At 34.4% G+C, this 22,085-nt stretch overlaps 1 protein-coding gene across 8 annotated transcripts in view; it reads right to left on the bottom strand.

Moving 5' to 3' along the window:
* SWT1 (SWT1 RNA endoribonuclease homolog) overlaps positions 1 to 22,085 on the bottom strand; it is an 82,323-nt gene that overhangs the window by 18,905 nt on the left and 41,333 nt on the right. For all 8 annotated transcript variants that reach the window (XR_005124256.2, XM_037506304.2, XM_037506303.2 and 5 more), the window contains 3 exons: positions 18,104 to 18,252; positions 14,656 to 14,843; positions 8,260 to 8,391 (listed from right to left, as the gene is read on the bottom strand). Coding sequence is in view for 7 of the 8 variants with exons in the window: in XM_037506304.2 (XP_037362201.1) it covers positions 8,260 to 8,391; positions 14,656 to 14,843; positions 18,104 to 18,252 (469 nt within the window). In the remaining variant the exon portion in view is untranslated. The remainder of the gene's footprint in view (positions 1 to 8,259; positions 8,392 to 14,655; positions 14,844 to 18,103; positions 18,253 to 22,085) is intronic.

Here is a 22,085-nt window from a genome sequence, read left to right as displayed (position 1 = left end):
GAAGTACAGCTTGTTGAAAATAATACACAAAAAATAAAATGCAGAAAAATGATTTATGGACTTTCATGCCTTAGTAATTGCTCCCACAAAAAATTCTTGAGAGGTCAGCCTTCTCCATAGCTTTCTCTCTTTTTTTCTTCCACCAGTATGAAGACAAAAGACTCTTAGAATGAAAGTACTAAAATTACCCTTCAATGGGAACTTTTTAAAAGAATAGAATAAAAGAATTAGCCTTTACAGGAAATAAAATACTTTTCAGAAAATGGCCATTCTTTACTATAAATCTATCTACATCTGTGCTTCCAAGAGAACTTCATAACGCTAAGTATTTATTAAATGCACACTATTTGCTCAGAGGTATATTATGCTAACAAATATGGAATATAAAAGAAAATTATAAGATACGTTTGCCTATATTCAAATGATCTCATGATCCTGAATTTTCACTCTAGAATTGTAGAATCAAATTGGGGAATAGAAGTCTGAAATAGAAGTTAATCTGTTGCTTAGGTTAGTTATAAAACCAAGTCTAATCTGAATGCACTTTTCTTTCTTTCCTTGCACATCAATGATACATGATGTCTTATTGAACACTTAAAGTCTGACATTGCTTTATAAATATAATCTCCAATCTTTTTCAACATTCTTAAGTTATGTGACCTTGAACAAGGTCCTTACTTTTCTGTATCCCCAAGTTCCTTAACTGTGAAATGAGATTAACCTTACCATCTAATGTTATTATATGAAGCAAATAAAATAATGTATTTAACATGTCTAATATAACACATCGCTCAAAGTCAATAAATATGAGCTATTGTAATCACCAGTTTTCAGATGTAGAAACCAAGGGTCCAGTTCTAAAAACCTGCCAAAGATTACAGAGTGGTGGTAGATGTTTCATCTCTTGCTACTGACCCCAGAGTCCATGCTTTTTCCAGTAATAAAAATAACCACCACCATCTTCATGCCATTATATATGAAATCAAATCAAATAAAGTTCTTTTAAAATAGTTCACAGAATTTTATATGTAAGGAAAAAAACTCTCCTTAATTTGCCTTTTATCAAATGCTTCTGGAGCAACCTATTTTCTGTATGTCTGAAAACAAAATCTTTGTACTTGTATCTTTCTCAAAGTGACAAAGGAAATCAGTAACAGAATACAGAATACAGTTTACTACTGTAATAAAACCTTTTGTTTCCTACTTACTTGAAGTCCTGACTAAATCACATAAGCACTTCAGTTTTTTATTAGGAGCAATTAGAATTAACCTAAGCAATATGTTAATCTGAATTAAACTTCATCTAATTCAATATTAGAAATATTAATGCATCTCTTTAGGGAAAAAACCATGCCACTCAAATTTTTAAAAAGGAGGCACAACTTAATAAAATAATGACTAAAATATAAAAATCTAATGATGCATTAAAATTGACTAATTTTTAAGCTATGACTATAAAAATTTAAATGAAACTTTTCCTCTATTTAGAAAAAAAAAAGCAACAGACACAGGAAAAAAGAAAATAGCCTAGAATATTCAAATTTATTATCTAATTCTAGAAATTCAATGAAGAGAGAGCATGTTCTTCAATATTTATAAATCATAATTTACATCCCACAAAACTGAATAACTTATGTTCTCTGCTGGCAAAATGACAAACTTTTATATTAATACAACATTTAAAAGTCTTTGGGAATATGAAATTAAGCAAAGTTTAAATGTAATCACATAGCTTATTCATTGAGCAAAAAGTCTTCAGATTCTTCCATGTCTCAGAATTTCCCTCTTTTTAAAGGCTGGGAAATATTCCACTCTGTGTATATACTATATTTTGCTTATCCATGTATTGATGGACACTGGATCGCTTCCACACTTTACCTATTGTGAATAATACCATGAACATATGTATGTAAGTATCTCTGAGAAACTGTTTTCAATTCTTTTGTATATAAACTTAAGAGTAGTTCAAATCATAGAGACATAAAACAGCTGCCTGGGACTAGGAACAGGGAAAATGGGAAGTTACTGTATAGCAGGATTAGAGTTTCAGTTAGACAGATAAAAAAGTTATAGAGATGGATGGTCAAGATGGTTACACAACATCCTGTATAGCAAATCCTCAAATAGTGTCATTTCGTTATAATGTTGATGAAAAATAATCCATTCCCAGTCGAGGTCATCGTCTATGTGGTTTGTACATTCTCCCAATGTCTCATGTCCCTGAGTATATCAAAGTTCCTAAGTAACAATCAAAATTATCTTAGGTCATAAGTACTATTCAAATACTTACTATTAACAACTAAGGCAGGAAAACAAAGTTTAAAGATGAAAACAACATTACTTGTAAAACCTTTTGTTGAGACCTCAGAGAGACCTAGAGAATCTTTCAGACAGACAGAAGGACCTTTAAGGATATGTCTCACACATTCTATTAAACAACAGGACTTTTCAAAATCTTACGGGCACTTCGGACAGCAGCTTCATAGGGAACTCAAAGCAGAGAGGGGTATACTTTAATGAAATAAATGGTTGTGATTTTTTTTGTCCATGTAAGACTCGTAAAAAATAAACTTTTTTTTTAGAGACAACTGAACATGATTTAAATGAAGCGATCCTGGACTTTAAGCTAATGCAGAAAGAGATGAGATTTAGGGGTTTGGGAAGAGGATATCAGTACGTTTTGTTAGTGGAAGGGATATACAGTATGGCCAGAGAGCACACTGTGTCACACCGTGTTTTTCAAGGCAGTCACACAACAAAATCACCCCTACAACAAAATTCTTCCTACAATGTTACACTGACATTCCTCCTATAAATAGGTAGAGTCTACGTTCCTTCTCCATGAATCCAGGTAGGAGTTGGAGTCTAGGCAGGATGTCCAATGGGGAGGGGGAGTGGTTGAAGTCTGATTAGCCTCAAAAAATGTAGGATGGACCTACACACCAATAAACCTTTTTCCAGTCTAGATAAGGAAAAATTTTATCTAGGGCTGAACATCTGGCATACTGCAATGAGTTGAAATGATGAAAAGTCACTTAAGATCTGTTTACTACCGCAATAAAACCTTTTGTTTCAAGCATTAGCTTAATCAACAAAACAGCCTATAGATGTTATTTTTGTATCAACTGAAGGATGACTGTTTCCAAAACCGTTTCTAAAACCTCAAAGGTTAGCCATCCAAGTACACAGTACTCCATTAATAAGACAGGCTCTCAAATGCAAACTACAGTCTTCGAAGCAGCAGAATCATTCATGGATCTAAAAAGCTGTGACTGCAGAATTCCTTTTTCCAGGAGTCATGTAAGATCTTAGCAGTATATATTTTGCTCTTATATTTAAATGGAGTAAAAGACTAATAAGAAATTTCATTTTTTAGAGCTTAATAAAAGTACATGTAAACAACATACAAAAAAATCTCAAGCTGACTATAATTGTGTTGTAGAACAGCAGCTCTATAATGTATTTCAAACCAAAGCCATACCAATGTAACAGAGGTTACTAGTCCTGAGCATTATTGAAGTACTTTCCTAAATCCAAGCAGAAGTCTCATTTTCCAAAATCATATCTGATGATTGGGCACAATGCTACATAGAATATGGTCATGTCCAACTGTTCCACTTAGCACTCATTTATTGCTGCATTTAAATACAGCCAAGCCAATGTGACAGCAAGGAAAAAGCAGGTTATCTATACATAAGAAATATCTTGTCATATAAAAGCATTCCCCCTCCCATTAAGGAAATGTGTTATTTGTAAGGTTTAGCAATTCCTTCTCCCAACCCCCACATGATTCAAATTATGACACTGAGAAAGCATTCATGATTTCAAATACTTTATCCAAAGCTCGAGGTCATGGAATTGACACAGATGCATGCTAAACCAAGTGATAAAATGACTATATATACTTAGGCATGATTCAGTTATATAACTTGGATTAAAAAATGTTTTAAATATTATTTCAACTTTATTCCGTAAAGATGAAACACATAACTATGATTATAGAATCTAGGCAGACTGTAATTTCCCACCCTGTGCCCTCCTCGGCTGCTAAACCAGGCAGCCATCATCCACTTCAAAGACACAAAAACATACTTAAAGTGCTTTGTTTTCAGCATTAGCTTTCAAGTTAAAGTTTCACACATTTACAGCATGCCTGAGTTAGATCACATTGACCTCTGTAGAGATGCCAGCTAAGTCCAGAACACAAGTAGACATCTGTGGTTTTTGATTAACATACAAATAGAGCTTTCCTTACTTTAGTTTTCAACTCAACTCATCATCTTTATATACTAAGAGAAAGGTTTTTGTGATCCTGAGAGTAATCAGATCAAGCTAAATAAAAGTTACCAAAGTATAAAATGAGACTAAACAGCAGTGACCTGAAAAAAAAAAGCCTTAACATATGTTGTGTCTACTGTGGAGTATTGTCTCTGGTTCTCCAGTGTTAAGATAAGGAAACCATCAACAAAAGTGTTCAATTTAACCCTATAATAAAAGGAGAGATGAGATGGAGAGAGGTAATTCCTAAACCAAAAACAAATAAGCCAATTAAATCCCTCTCTCAGGGCACAAGGGGTTAAGACACAACCTGTGAAGCTGTCCTCAGCCTCTGCAGCACGAGTTTGATCCCCCAACCGGCCAAAGAACAACCCACATGGCGCAGCAGACCTCTCCTGTCTCGTCCGCTCAGTCTGCCTGTTCTGTTTCCCACTCTGTCTCTGGTGAATCCTCTCACCCTCACACCTCTGGCCTATGCCCCAGCTCTTGTATGCATAAATAAATAAATCTTAAAAAAAAAAAAAAAAATTCCCTCTCTCACCCAAAAAGGAAGTGGACAGAGCATATGAACATAGTGATATTCCTAACCTTTTTTTAAACTTTTGCAAAGTTAGAAATTTTGCTCCAATTAATAACTATATGGACAACAGACAACAGTACCAATATTTTTCATCTGAACTAACCACAATGACGTTTAGTCTTAATAGAGTTCACATTTTTAAACACTTCAAATTTAATGTATCAGCTTGAAGGAGAAAAAAAGACCAACACACAAATATGTCAAAAGTTTAAAAGGTATTTTCACAAACACCATCTGACTTATTCCTCTGAAAAAAGCATCATGTTTCTCATTTAATAAGGAAAGAAACTGTGGCTTAGACAGCACTTACACCATAGCTTAGACAACTGCAAAGTTGAGTGCATTTTTCAAAGTTTAAATATTTAAAATCCCACCCACCCAGTCAAAAATAATTTAATTCAACTTACTTCAATTTAATAAGATTCTCTTAAAGGATTTTAAGACCACATGTACACCTGACAACACAATGTAATTATTAACTTTGATTACATTTTGACTTAAATGCCTATTGTGTGAAGGACAAACAAATCATGTTGCAATTTTAGTAGTTTCCTGTTGGTTAGAGAATGTGGAAATGAACAAACTTTTTATTCACATTGCCCTCTACTGGTAGTTCAAGTTCTTGAACTAGCAAGGAGGTTAGATTTGCTCAAATATGTCCCTCAACGCCTGCATCCAAATCCTCTGGAAAGTTTGTTAAAAATATAACTTCCCTGTTCTATAAAATATCTACAGATATTGTGATTTTGGTTAAGTCTGAGATCACATTCCCCAACACATTCCCCAACAACTTAGTAGAACTTATTTGAGAATGACCAGTTTGGTTAGCAATACTAACAGCTGACTTTGAAAGCACATTAACTTTGGGAATTGCTCTGGGAAGGTATTGTTTGTTTCACAGATGAAGACTGAGGCTCAAAGACAATTCATCCCAGTTCACACGCTAAAAAGTGGCAGAGTGCTTAATATCTTCTGGAGTTATATGTCCTCACAGACAAAAATAAGAAAATTGGATCAGCCTTAAAATTCAAGTACTTATTTCTAGATTCAGCTTATGTGAGCAGAGTGTGCTAAACCTTCTCAACCCTGGTTCACATGAGAATCACGGGGGGAGTTTGTAAAGATGGGTATGTCCAGGACTCGCTCTCAGAAATTGAGATTTCATAGGTTTGGGATAAGGCCCAGGTCAGCGACTGTTCTCTAGTTAAAGCTCCCAGATGATGGTTATAATTGGCCACCAGAGCTGAGAACCACTTAAGTCAGTGATGCTCACCTTTACCGCTCACAGTTCACCTGGCGAGCACAGACTGCCGGCCCATAACGGCGGAGTTTTGGATTCAGTGGGATTAATAATCTGCATTTTTAACAAGGTCTAAGTGGTGATGACGATGCTGGTTCTGTGACCATACTTTGAGAAGCACTGGCTCAGCATATTGGCTGGTGGTTCTCCTCCTTGCCTCTACATTATAATTTTCTGAGAAAGTTTCAAAATCCTGATATTAGGCATTCTTTCACACCAATTACATCAGAATCTCGGGGGCAGAGGACACTGATATCAGTAAGTTTAAAACTCCTAAATTTAATTTAAAAAGGTTTCTCTATAGCAAAAGCTTATATGAAGTCCATTAATATGCTAATGATATACAGTGATCTTCTAAAAGGGCGGTATAATATGCAGTACTGGACCAGAAATGCTCGTATCAGAGCTCATAATTAATGGTTCTGAATATGTGAGATACTAGCCTATTGAATAAAGTGGAAATTGCTTTGTGTAGTTTATATTTCCTTTCAACCTGAATCCAGCCTCATTTTGTGTCAAATACCCCCTGCCTATACTGTATATGTCCCTCTTAAGATATTAGTACCTTTATCATAGTTGTCTGCTTAACATGACCGTTTACACTCTTTCTAGAGCTTTTTGGAGTCAGGGGCTGCATCTTATTTACCTTTGATTTCCCAGAGCCTAGTATGATGCTCAGTGTTTGCTGAGTGACTGAATACAGATCGATATCCTTACTTTCTGTCAAAGGGGTATTGTCAAACATGGCTTTAAAGCAACCTAGAGTGCAACACTTTTTACATAGTTAAAATTCATAATTGAGTATTTCTCCTTCTTAGAGCTATTCTTATTTAATAATGCCATAAATAAAAATTAAGGGGAGAGGGTTTGGACTTTTGCATTTAGAGATAACATTTAACTTGCCCTAGAATCAGTCACCTCTTCAATTCATTATAACTTAAGGGTGGCTAACAGTTTGGTAATTTTTGGCTCTAGGAATCATTTAGCTGATGATGATCCAACAAGAGGTACAAAAGCTTTGTGCATTAACAATAAGGTTATTTCCAAAACCCTTAAAGAAAAAAAGGATAAAAAAACTATACTGTTGTTTTGAAAATCCAAGTTCCGCAAACTTGGACATACTAACATCAAATCAATTTTGTTGTAGTGTTTTGATTGATAAAGAACAGTATTCTATTATCAAGGTACTTGACTAGCAATTCTGGTTTAAAGACAAAAAAAGGTAAGATTAAGTTTAGAATTAGCCCCTTTCACATGCCACAAGAAGAAACATGTGACTTCATGCAATAAGCATGTTATACAGTCCATTCTATAGCATTCTGGGGCATGTTTGTTCTGTGTTTTACAAATACTTAAAATAATCAAGTATGTGTAAGTCTCCAAGCATTAACACTATAGCTTCTTAAACTTTTATGTTTGCAGTGCTGGAAAACTGTATTGGAACAACTCAATGACATTAACAATATTAACATTACTTTGTTTTAAAAAGACAGTGACAGCTTAACATATTCAACAGTAATCCCTGAATGTCGACTATGTGTCAGGCAGACACTGTTCAAGGTAATACAGTGACACTATAAAGAAAATAAAGTTCCTCATAAAGCTTACAATCTGGTATACTGTCTTCTAAAAACTGGAAATATTTTGTGGACCAAAACTAGAAAAGGATTTTTTTTTTTTGTAAGAGAGGGGGAAGAATTCAATCTAAGGGCCTCCCCTGGTGCGCAGCAGTTGAGCGCTGGGCTGCGAAGCTGCCCACAGCCTTTGCAGCACTGGTTCGATCCCTGGCCGCTGGCGAGAGTCCCACATGGCGTGCAGACCTCTCCTGCCGCCCGCTGCTCCCCTCAGCAGTGTACTTCTTCGTCAGTCTGCCTGTTCTGTTCCCCACTCTGGCTCTGGTGAATTCTCTCACCCTCCCGCGCTTCTGACTGTACCCAGTGCTTGTATAAATAAATAAATAAATCTAAAAAAAAAAAAAAAGAATTCAATCTAAAACCCATTAGTTTATAACACTTGCTGGAAGCCTCCCAGCAACTCTGAAAAACCTCGATAACCCCAGAAGAGAAAATAAATGAGACCTTAAAAATTAATTTGTGCTTACCTCTGAATTCCTTCAAGAATATCCTTCACAGCTGCCATTAGTTTTTGAAGATATATAAATGCTTCTTCAAATGAGGCTATTTTTGAAAAAGTAAGAGCTGAATTTGAGCCCAATCTTTGAAAGACATCCGTGCTAAGTAGAGAAAAAGGAAAGATACACTCATAAATTACAATTTGTACTTATTGTAATTCAAGTATTTCCATTTCTGGTGGATAAAATAAAGCAGTAATTTTAATTCATATCTCATAAGCTAGAAATAAAGGACAGTGAGTTGTGAACATCCAGGTTGCCATTCACACAAAGGATCTACGTAAAAAACTACACAGGTCTACTCTAAAATAACACTGCAAGTGGTGTGAATGATATTTCATTCTGAGAGACCATGAAGGAAGAGAAGTAATATTATCAATCTGCATTCAAATATAGGTATAGACAGTACTCCGTACATAAATATAAAGAATTAGACATCAGATTGTTTACTGAAAATGGAAGCTGTAATACTCACATACTTTATTAATTCTAATTTTAGAAATCTGTATCAAATTAATAATTATTCACAATATGGAAATAATCAGTAGCCACCAAAATATTCAACAATATAAAAAGCATTAACTGTGAATTAAGTCACTTGATGAAATACCAAACAACTATTCAAATGATGCTTATGCCATCTATGAAATAAAAAACGGTATGCAAAATTTACTTACATAACATAAAACCAAGTATTTTTAGTCATCTTCTAAAATTCATGTTCACCCAGAACTTCAGAATGAGACCTATTTGAAAAAGTGGTCTTTGGCTACTATAATTAACCCAGTTAAAATGAGGCCATATGTACTAGGTGGGCATCACCCTATGTGAGGACAGAGGCAGAGATTGGAGCGACACATCTTGGGATTTGCTGGCAACTATTAGAAGCTTAGAGAGAGTACCAGAATAGACTCTCAGAATTTCCAAAAGGAAGCAAACTTGCAGACACCATTCAGATTTCCAGCCTCCAGAACTAGGAGTGAATAAATTTCCCTTATTTTAAAACACCTAATTTGTTGTAATTTGTTATGGCAATCTTAAGAAACTAAGGTATCTGCCCAAATACAAAGATGAATATAAATATGTTAACTATGTTAGTTTTGGTTATGTATGGTTAGCTTCAGAAAACAGCATTCAAGTGAATTCTCTCCCCTATTTTATAATACGTTCCAAAGCATTTTGTAATTGTGGTAAAATACAAAGATGAATATAAATATGTTAACTATGTTAGTTTTGGTTATGTATGGTTAGCTTCAGAAAACAGCATTCAAGTGAATTCTCTCCCCTATTTTATAATACTTTCCAAAGCATTTTGTAATTGTGGTAAAATATATCGAACATGAAATTCACTATTTTAACCATTTTAAAATGTAGGATTTAGTCTATTTACAAGTTTGTGCAACTGTTACCACTATCTAGTTTCAGAACATTTTCATCCCTCCAAAAGGAAATCCTGTCTCCGTTAAGGAGTCACTCACCAATCCTTCATTACCTCAGTTTCTGGTAATCACTGATCTTTCAGTCTTTATAGATTTGCCTATTGTGGACATTCAAATAAATGGAATTATAACATGTAACCTTTGTGTCTAGATTCTCTGATTTAGTATGTTTTCAAAATTCATCCATACTGTAGCATGTTGATACTTCAGTCCTTCTTATAATTGAAAAATTCCAGTTTATGAATGGAATATTCCATTTTGTGAACTTTTTTTTGTGGTTATATATTTCATTTATACAGTTATCTGTTGATGGACATTGGATTGCTTCTACTTACAGTATTGTAAATACTGTAATATTAACATAATATAACTGTAATACTAACTGTAATAATAACATTCATTTGCAAGTTTTTCTTTTAACACATGTATATCTAAGAGTGGAATTGTTGAGTCACATAGTGATTACATGTTTAATGTTTAGCTTACTGAGGAACAATGACACTATTTTCCATTGTGGCAGCTCAATTTTACATTCTTAGAAGGAATGTATGAAAGTTCCAGTTTCTCCACATTGTCACCAACATCTGTGATTTTCTCTATTTTTTTTTTTATGACCATCAATAGTGAATATGAAGAGGCATCTGATTATGGTTTTGATTTTCATTTCCCTAATAACAAATGGCATGGAACAATTTTTCCTGTGCCTGTTGGCCACATGTAATCTTCTTTGGAGAGATGATTTTCCAAAGGACTATTCAAGTCCTTTGCTTATTTCTTTCTTTCTTTTAAATCAGGTTGACCTTTTGTTGCTAAGTTCTGAGTTGACAGTAGATTCTGGATACTAGACTACTGTCAGATGCATGATTTGCCACAGCAGCTCAGATACCAGGCATACACATCCATGCCTCAGCAAGAGAAATCAGAAGTCATGCCCACCAGTACCAATGGTAATGGGGCACTACGAATAGAGCAAAGCCAAAGGCAAACAATAGAAACAAAGAAAAATACAGTGATCAAAAGGTCCTTTTGGGAAAAATATACCACAGAAAGTAAGTCAACCTCCAGAATCCAAAAATATGACCATAGAAGAATATCTCTGCCTGGCAAAAAGATGCTTGCAGGCAGAATGGGGTGTACTTCTCTGTTGAGCTGCTTTTAGTACAAACTTCCCAAAAATACTTTCCTTTGACCTTTAAGAAGAAAGACTTAGGGGGCCTCCCTGGTGGCACAAGGGGTTAAGATGCAACCTATGAAGCTATCAACAGCCACTGTAGCACAAGTTCGATCCCTGGCCAGGGAGCTGACCCACATGGTGCAGCAACCTCTCCTGACTACCTCGCTGCTCCCCTTGTTAGTGTATTTCAGTCTGTCTCTGGTGAATCCTCTCACCCCCCCACACCTCTGGCTTGTACCCCAGTTCTTATATGCATAAATAAATAAATCTTTAAAAAAAATCTTTAAAAAAAAATATATATTTATTTATACAAGAACCGGGCTACAGGCCAGATGCGCGGGATGGTGAGAGAATTCACCAGAGACAGAGTGGGGAACAGAACAGGCAGACTGACGAAATACACTGCTGGGGGAACAGTGGGAGAGACAGGAGAGGTCTGCCACGCCATGTGGGTATCTCTACAGCTGGTTGGGATCCAACCCGCACTGCAGAGACTGTGGACAGCTTCACAGCACGGCGCTCAACCGCCTGCGCCACCAGGGGAGGCCCTATAAATAAATAAATCTTTAAAACAAAAAAATGCTCAACAAAATCCTAGCCAACAGAATCCAACAATGCATCAAAAAGATAATACACCATGAACATGCAGGATTTATTCCAGGGACACAAGGATGGTTTAACATCTGAAAATCAATTAATGTAATCCAACATATCAACAAAAAGTAAAATAAAAACCATATGATCATGTCAATAGATGCTGAGAAAGCATTCAAAAAAAGTTCAACATCTTTTTTAGGATGAAGGCCCTTGAAATTCTTGGGATAAAAGGAAAACACCTTAACCTGATAAAAGCCATGTATGACAAACCTACAGCCAATATTATCCTCAACAGTGAAAAGCTGAAAGTCTTTCCCTTAAGATCTGGAACAAGGCAAGGATGTCCACTCTCACCACTTCTTTTCAATATAATACTGGAAGTCCTAGCAAGAGCAAAATAAAAGAAAGATACAAGTAATCCAAAAAGGGAAAGAAGAAGTAAAACTATCACTATTTGCAGATGATATAATAATATAGAGGATCCTAAAAACTCTACAGAAAAACTAATCAAACTTATGGGCCAGTTTTGTAAAGCAGTAGGATACAAAATCAACACATGAAAATCAGTAGTAGCCTTTCTATACGCAATCAATCAATCTGAAGAAGAAATTAAGAAAACCATCCCTTTTATAATTGAAAAAAAAATCAAATATGTGAGATCAAACCTAAGAAAAGAGGTGAAGGACCTATACAAAGAAAACTATAACACATTGTTCAAAGAAGAAGACACAAAGAAATGGAAGGATATCTCTTGCTCATGGAAAGAAAGAATTAACATTATCAAAAAGGCCATCCTACCAAAAGCAATTTACAGATTCAATGCTATTCCGATAAAAATTTCAATGACATTCTTCAATGAAATAGAATATTGACATTCATATGGAGCCACAAAAAAACCTCAAATAGGGCCTCCCCGGTGGTGCAGCGGTAGAGCGCTGGGTTGCGAAGCTGCCCGCGGCCTCTGCGGCGCCGGTTCAATCCCCAGCTGCTCCCCGGCCACCGGAGGAGGGTCCCACATGGCGCGCAGACCTCTCCTGCCGCCCGCTGCTCCCCTCAGCAGTGTACTTCGGTCCTTCTGCCTGCTCTGCTCCCTGTTCTGGCTCTGGTGAATTCTCTCACCTTCCTGTGTTTCTGACTGTACCCAGTGCATGTATAAACAAAACAAACAAACAAACAAACAAATAAATAAATTAAAAAACATGCCTCTATTAAAAAAAAAAAAAAGTGTATATCGGTAGAGTCGTGAAAAAATAGTCTCTATCTTAAAAAAAAAAAAAAAACCTCAAATAGCCAAAGTTCTCCTGACTAAAAAGGAGAATGGAGGTATCACACACCCTGATTTCAAACTATACTGCATAGTATACTGATAGTAATAATTAAAACAAACTATACTGATAGCAATAATTAAAACAATATGGTACTGGAACAAAAACAAAAGACACATAGATCAATAAGATAGACTAGAAAACTCAGAAATAAATGCACATAATTATAGACAACTAATCTTTGGCAAAGGAACAAAGAATATGCAATGGAACAAGGACAGTTTGTTCAATAAATGGTGCTGGGAAAACTATATTGATACATGCAAAAGAATGAAGCTAAACTACTACCTCACATCATGCACAAAAACCAACTAAAATGGATAAAAGAATTGAAAATAAGATCTAAAAGCACAAAATATATAGAAGAAAATATAAGCAAAATACTACACGCATACTTCTCAGTAACCTCTTTAAAGACACATCTCCCAAAGCAGAGACCATGACGGATAAACATACAACTGGGATTACATCAACCTAAAAAGTTTCTGTACAGCAAAAGAGACACTAACCAAAACAAAGAGATACCCTACTGATTGGGAGAAAATTTCTGCACACAATACAACTTATAAGAAACTGATCACAATGATCTACAAAGAGGTCACACTAAACAAAATGAAGTAAACAATCCATTTAAAAAATGGGCAGAAGACACTGAAAAGATAATTCGCCAAAGAGGAAACGCAAATGGCTAAGAGGTTATGAAAAAATGTTTAACATCACTTATAATCAGGGAAATGTAAATCAAAACCAAAATGAGATACCACCTTACACCAGTGAGAATGGCACACATTAAAAAAACAGGCGACAACAAATGTTGGCAAGAATGTGGAGGAAAAGGAACTCTCCTACACTGCTGGGGGGAGAGCAAACTGGTCCAACCACTATGGAAAGCTATGTGGAGGTTCCTCAAAATACTAAAAATGGAGCTACCACATAGCCCAGCAATTCCAATCCTAGGAATCTATACAAAGGATACAAAAACATTAATTCAAAAGGATAGCTGCATCTCTATGTTTATTGCAGCACTGTTTCCAATAGGTAAGATATGGAAACAACCCAAAAACATATGACTGGATCAAGAAGATGTGGTATACATACACCATCGAGTACTATTGAGCAATCAAAAAAGATAAACTCATGCCATTCACAACAACATGGATGGAGCTAGAAGGGAGAATGCTCAGTGAAATAAGCCAGAAGGAAATAGAAAAATATTGGATGGTTTCACTTAGAGGAGGAATATAGGGGAACCAAATAAGGGATCAGGATAAAAATATAACAATTATAATAAATTTTAAAAAATGGCAGGCAACTATAAATCAGAGACATTCTGCAAGGGATGGGGAGGCAGAGGGATCAAAACAGAAGGGAAAAGCACAAGGGACTATGGTGATGGTTCACAGGTGAATGGGTGGTGGGAATTTTATTGGGAATACACCTAAAAGGAGAAAGCATACATTGTAGAAAAATAAACAATGATGTAAAATATATAAATACATACATACATAAATGCATAAATAAAATATTAAAAAAAGATTCACATCTGAATCAACAAGAGATATATATTTTAAACCATTATCTCTGCTTTATCTCAGCCAAAGTAAATCAGAATTGCTGGGGATAGAGCCTAAGCATAAATATTTGTAGAATACTCCAGTAATTCTGATGTGCTCCCCCATGTAAGCATCATTGTTTCCTAGGCAGCAATTTCACAAAAGTCTTCAATAAGAAAATCTGATATGTTAAACTCACAACCCAAACATTAACTATTCAATGAATGATAGTAATAATGAGAAACCCTAAAATTAAAAAATTCTGGGAAACTGAGTACCTGTTCTGATATATTGTATTCCAAACATTCTCTAGGATAGACCAGATTTCTTGATGCCTCTTGGGCTGCGGGAGATGAGAAGCTGAGAAAATGGTGATTTCTTGGTTATTAGACTTCATTGAAGAAGTATCTTCTTGCTTTTTACCAGCTATATTTCCTGAAGGATTTTGCTTAAGTTTTGCCTTGACCTGGTGAGATAAAAAATTACATAAAATGCAACCAGTAGAATGAGAGAAACAAAGTCAATTGCACTTACAAACATTCTACCTCTCTGGGAAGTGCTGACTATTCTTGATTATGTACAGAATAGTCCCAGAAAAAAAGTTAGAGCTAGAAAAAATATTTTTCTTTTCTATTTATATCAAACATTTCCAATCTGTTTACTATAATGACCTTTCTTAGCTGACAGGTTACTGTCCATTTAAGACTACTATTTGAACACTTCTACACATATGGTTTTGAACTATCCAGGAGTTACCTAACATACAATGATAAATTGGTACAGGTGAGTCTCCCAGCACTTTAGATTTCAGTAAAAAGAAAAAAATATGCAAAGGTTTGCCAAGAAAAAAAGATCAGGATAGAATTTAAATTTTATGCTGTGGGCACCATGACACAACAAAGGTATCTTATGTGCTGACATGCTTAAAGACAAACTGTACAGAAGACTGGTTAGAAAACCACTGACATAATCCAGGAGAGGAATCCTGAGAACTTGAATTAGGTTATTAAAGGCAGCTGAATAAAAACAAAAATTAAAATGAACACAAGAAATATTTTAAAAGACTTGACCAAAGACTAGATCCAGAGAGTGAGGGAGACCCCAAGATTTTTTTAACCTAGATGTCTCTGAAAATAATATAGTACAAACAACAGAAATTTAGGGTACTCATAAAATCTAGAAAAATGTGTTTTAAGTATCCTTCCTGTTTTTGCCAGTTTATATTGATTATAAACATAATAAATACACAAGGATAGAAAGACATTCTATTCTGAGAAAGCTTTTAAAGCATCATATGCATTTGAAATGAAGACTAGAATTTACCTTAATACCTCTTTTCCTCAGCTATGTAAATGGAATTCTTTATCAAATATTTATATAGTACTTACCATGTGCTAAGGACTAAGTGCTTTACAACTATTATTTAAAATTTTATTTTTTTTATTTTATAAAACCAAAAATTAAAAATAAAAACTCAAAAGGTTAAATAACTAGAGGAAAAAAAACAGTAGTCAGGATGGAGATCCTGAGGGTCATACATCTAAAATTTATTAACAAAACTGATTTTAATTATGCTAAAGTCTTGGCAGGGAGGGATAAGTTTTATATTTTTGGTGATTGGAAGGCTTGTAAAAGGAAAACATAAATTACAGTTTTCCTATCCCTACCACATTTATATGAAAATCTGGAAAATGATAATGCTAGTTATCTTTCCATGTTGATTTCTCAAAAGCCTTTTTGGAAGCAAAGGAAAAATGATTCTCTCTCTTTTTCAGATTCTCTGGACTTGGTAAATTAAGATTAAGGGGATTTTTTTTTTTTTTTTAATAGTTAGCGTGTTTAGATACTCAATCTCTGGAGATAAAATCTATTTCTTTTTGTTGTTTAAGTTACTGAGATATGACCTATATATTCAGGTCTCACATCAAATCTCATGCAATCAAGATAACAACTCCTACTGAAAGTGTATTTAAAAGCCCAAGCTAACTCTCAACATTCTTGGCTGATTTAGACAATGAATTATTTCTACATGAAAATAAAGGAGCAACATCTCAAAGTTATAATTGTGGAAATATCATAGGTTGTTTCAAGAAATCACAATAATGGCAAGTGTTGAGAGAAAAGCACTACCGAAGATACTAAATTCTTTCCTAGTCTTCATGAATCTCTTTCATGTATCAACTAGAATACTACGATCCAGGAGTCAATAATTTACTACATAACAATTTAATATTTTTTAATATTCAGTGGGCAACATATAGCGGGCAGACCATTATCCAACAAAGAACATTATATTTAAATGTTTCCAACTAATGAAACATCCGAACCCTCCACATTCATTATTACTCTTATCTCAAACCCTCCCACATATTTTTTTACGTCAATCTTTATTGAAAGACTGCTAAACCTGTGAGAACGCTAAACTTTTCATTTTGTTCAGTGTGTTATTTCACTAAAGATTTGTTTAGGACTCAGTTCTGTGATGGAAAGGATAATATATCTTTCCTCATGAGATTCAAGTACAATATCCATTATGCAATCGACTAAATTCCTAAGCCCATTCTCTCCTGCCAATAGATCTAAAAGTCACACTTGCCATAGGAAAAAACAACTACCAATATTAAGACAAAAGATAATTTCACCCCTTATAACATTTCACCCCTTATAATCATTTCACCCCTTATAATCCTTTTTCAAGAATCATCAAATATTTCCTATAAGTTGTATTAAAAGATACTTTTACTCCACAAGATACTCCCTTATGCAAATAATTCTTTCCTCATCAACTACAGCTAAGTTTAATATAATTTTATCCTTTCATTCGAGTATTAACCACAGATAAAACTTCCATCGTTAATATAAAAGGCACAATGAGGCATTAGTACTGCAGTACTGGAATGACTGCATAAAAATCACATGAGGAGACCTGATATGTCAATTGGTAAAGTATAAACAAGGTCTGCAAGGTTAAATAATTGTATTATATCAATTTTAATTTCCACATTAATTATAATAGTTATATAAGATATCCTATATTTTAGGAAATATATATGGGATCATTTCAGGGTAGTGGGCAACATATCTGTAATATATATAGTCTTACATAGTTCAGGGAAAAAAATGTGGATGTTATAGGTAGATGGACAGTTAGGTAGACAGGGAAAACAATAAAGCAAATATGATTAAATGTGAACTTTGGGTATTTCCCAGATACAAATTGGAATTCCTTGTACTACTCTTGTGCCTTTTTTGAAAATTTTAAAATAACTTTCAATTGAAATTATTTCAAAATATAAAGTGAAACAATAACATTACTGGGCACCACTGCCATAAATCTGATATAATAAGGTTTGAAAGGGATCTGGCATCTGCACATTTGAAAATATTTCCTAAGCATTTTGATTCATGGTGTGACACCCTGATTTGGGGCACTGAAAAATGACTAGTCAAACAACAAAGCTAAGTTTTTTTCTATACCTTTATTTTATAAATGAATAATATAAAATCCCAGTTACTGCTATGACACTGCTTCCATAAAGGAATGTGTGTTTTGTCACTTGTAATAAGAACCACTTACTCTCCATTCAATTCATTTAATATTTACTTAATGCATTTGGTAAGTTAGAATAAGTTAGAATTAAAATATCCTTTACCTTATGTCTGCTAAATACACATTTAGAATGTATATGATTTGCTACTCTAAATGGCATTCCAAAGGTATCTTACCTCTGTAAATGTTTGAAGTAGTTTGTTTACTTGAGCAAAGGCCTGTGGAAGAATACCATCATAATTTGACCTAGTACTGAAAGCATGTAACAAACTTTTAGAATCTTGAAGTAGGAATTTCACTGTTGTAAAATCCACTGCATTGTTAGCTGTTAACAGAAAATTAAGCAGGAAAAAATATGAAAGAATGAGTATACAATTCAAAAAATATCCTTGGAAAACCAATCTAATAATAATTATAAAATTTTAGAAGACTACATATTTACACCTACATGGCACTCCTAATTTATTTCTCTGTTGTAAAAGGCAACAATGAAATGAGCATGAATTATCAACAATATTTTTATTGCTGATTCCAGTATTCTGTATTCAGATTCCAGGACTTCTCCACATAGTCAACTTCAAGGTACAAAATAAAGTGAAAGAATATAATAATCTTCAGAAGGGAGATAATCACCAAGCCACTTAGTTAAAACTACAGACTTTAAAAAATGAAGGTGTTTCACATACAGGTTAAGGAGGCATCAGAAGAGTCACCTATAGTGCTTCTTATAATCAACTCAGTTATCGGGTTGTGATTTAATTTCAAATTCCATGATATGAAATGTAAAACTAGATTTACTAGAAATTAAATTTAATAGTTTTTCTGTGCACACCATGTCAGCAAAAATTATGCAATTTGGATAATAGCTAACTATGGACTAGTGAAGTTAGAATATTCCTACTGCCCCATCCATAAATTAGTTAAGTGAAAGAATAATTTGAAGGTATAACAACTTTTTCAAAGAACTAAAATTACATTAATATTTCAGGCCAAAACTTATAACAATAATTTCTGAGATTTTAAAAGCTATGAACAATGAAACAACTCTGTAATGTCACCAAAAATCAGAACAGAAAAAAACTGTTTTCCACTATTAGGATAAAATACTCCACAACTGGGGCCTCCCTGATGGCCCAAGGGGTTGTTATTATAAATAACGACAATATAAATTGATATAAATAACAACAATAGACACAATCTATGAAGCTGTCCGCAACCTCTGCAGCAAGAGTTTGATCTCCTGGCTGGTCAGGGAGCTACCCACATGGCACAGCAGCCCTCTCCTGACTCACCCACTGCTCCCCTCAGCAGTTTATTTCAGTCAGTCTGCCTGTTCTGTTCCCCACTCTGTCTCTGGTGAATCCTCTCACCCACCCACACCCCCACACCTCTCAGCTGTACCCAAGCTCTTATATGCATAAATAAATAAATCTTTAAAAAAAAAAATTCTCCACAACTGTTTTCAAGGGGATTTGAAAGAGCCATGCTACAGTGTGTTTGTTTTATTTTCTTTTAATGTTCACAATTTCAGAGACTCTGTGAAAAAAGTCCCTTTCTCCACTAGCAAAAAATTATGAGTTACTCTGTATCACTTATACAGTATTTGCTTATGAAATACTGCAAGGTCACATGAAAATAAAAAGATTTTAATAATCAAATACACAATATTCAGTAACTCAAATTTAATGTGATAGTAAGAGCCAACCTCCCAACTTTCCCTTTATCAACTAAAAACAACAACAAAAACCTAGAGTATTTCCTTACAAGAACACATTGTTATTTTTAAAGTTAATGACTAATTTAAATTCATGTAGGAAAACAGAGTAGAAAGGTACTGTGCACATAATGTGGATTCAATGAACCTAGGAAATCTCCTGAGAACACAATTGTTCATAACTTCTGCTAAGGCTGTTACTACAATGTGGTCTATGTCCAGGACTTGTGTCCTTGAACATTTGATTTCTGACTTTAAACATTCTTTACTAAGATTATGGCCAAAAAGGGGAGTAACAATGACAAATTCAGTATCTAGACACAACATAAAAAAAAATCTCCATGGTTGAAATAGTTCAATGTTTATATAAGAAGTAATTATTTAGACTAAAGTTAATATAAATAACAAAGTCAGTAAAAGATATGAGTCATTTTCACATGATTTCCTATGAACTGATCTAAGGATACACGTTACTAAAGTTAAGGCACATGTGTAATTCAACAGCTGAGGATACCATTAAAAGTTAGTAAACAAAATCATAAACCTTGATTTTTCTAATTCAAAATTATTTTAGGGCAAAAGATACTATTACAATCTATAATATATTCTTGACAAGTAAATAGCAGGCATGAGAGACTTATTGGCCTCATTGGACCAAGGACCAATATACTATGCAAACAATGATTCCAGAATAAGATTTTTGAGCAGAAGGTACTGTCACCATCTCTTTATTGCCAGTCAGAGATTCTCCCTACTACCTGTCAGCTGCATGTAAGAACAAAACACTACCTCCATCTGGAAAAACAGAAATATGGAAGATGGCCCTCTTTTAAAATGAATCTCTTAACCATCATATATGGTTCATGGGCTTTCTCTTTTGGTAGAACCAACTAAAATCATGCTCCAGTAAAAGGTAAAAGAAGTATTTCTGCACATATTGTAAATCTGCTTTGAAGATGTGTCCAATATGTTGTTCCATGTTTCTTACATAATGATACACACTTAATAAATTACTTCTACAGGTAAAGACAACGCCAGGAAACTATCTTTCTTTTAAAAATGGGTAACTTTTGGAAACAAGTTCAACAATCTAGAGGAGATGGACAAATTCCTACAACTCTACAATCACCCAAAGCTAGATAAAGAAGAAATAGAACACCTAAACAGACCAATTACAAGCAGCAAAATTGAAATGGTAATCAAAAACCTCCCCAAAAACAAAAGCCCAGGACCTGATGGATTTACAAATGAATTCTACCAAACATTCAGAGACGAATTAGTGCCTATCCTTCACAAACTCTTCCAAAAAATTGAGAAGGAAGGGACAATACCAAACACGTTCTATGAAGCCAACATTACACTAATACCAAAACCAAACAAGGACAACACAAAAAAGAAAAACTACAGGCCATTCTCCCTAATGAACACTGATGCAAAAATCCTCAATAAAATTTTAGCTATCAGAATCCAACAATGTATCCATAAGATAATTCACCACGACCAAGTAGGATTCATTCCAGGGACACAAGGGTGGTTTAACATCCGAAAATCAATCAACGTTATCCAACACATCAACAAAAAGAAATATAAAAACCATATGATAATATCAATAGATGCTGAGAAAGCTTTTGACAAAGTGCAACACCCATTCATGATAAAAGCCCTTGAAATTCTTGGGATACAAGGAACATACCTCAACATCATAAAGGCCATCTATGACAAGCCAACAGCCAGTATCATTCTCAATGGTGAAAAGCTGAAAGCAATTCCATTAAGATCTGGAACAAGACAAGGATGTCCACTCTCACCACTGCTTTTCAATATAATACTGGAAGTCCTAGCCAGAGCAACAAGACAAGAGAAAGACATCCAAGGAATCCAAACAGGAAAAGAAGGAGTCAAACTATCACTATTTGCAGATGATATGATAATATACGTAGAGAACCCCAAAAACTCCACAGAAAAACTAATTCAACCAATCAATCAGTTCAGTAAAGTGGCAGGATACAAAATCAACACGCAAAAGTCAGTAGCCTTCCTATACACAAACAATAAATCTGAAGAAGAAATAAAAAAAAACCATCCCTTTTATTATTGAAACAAAAAAAATCAAATATTTGGGAATAAATCTAACAAAAGAGGTAAAGGACCTATACAAAGAAAACTATAAAACACTGTTAAAAGAAATAGAAGAAGACACAAAGAAATGGAAAGACATCCCCTGCTCATGGATTGGAAGAATAAACATTATTAAAATGGCCATCCTACCAAAAGCAATATACAGATTCAATGCTATTCCAATCAAAATTTCAATGTCATTCTTCAAAGAAATAGAACAATTATTGATGAAATTCATATGGAATCACAAAAAACCCCAAATAGCCAAAGCTCTCCTGAAAAAAAGAGAAGGGAATGGAGGCATCACACTCCCAGACTTCAAACTA

This window comes from Talpa occidentalis, unplaced genomic scaffold (genome assembly GCF_014898055.3).
Source record: "Talpa occidentalis isolate TD23 unplaced genomic scaffold, MPIMG_talOcc4v2.1 talOcc4.12, whole genome shotgun sequence".
Lineage (NCBI taxonomy): Eukaryota > Metazoa > Chordata > Mammalia > Eulipotyphla > Talpidae > Talpa > Talpa occidentalis.
Note: the sequence above shows the minus strand (reverse complement) of the source record. Positions and strands in the feature narration are given on the sequence as shown.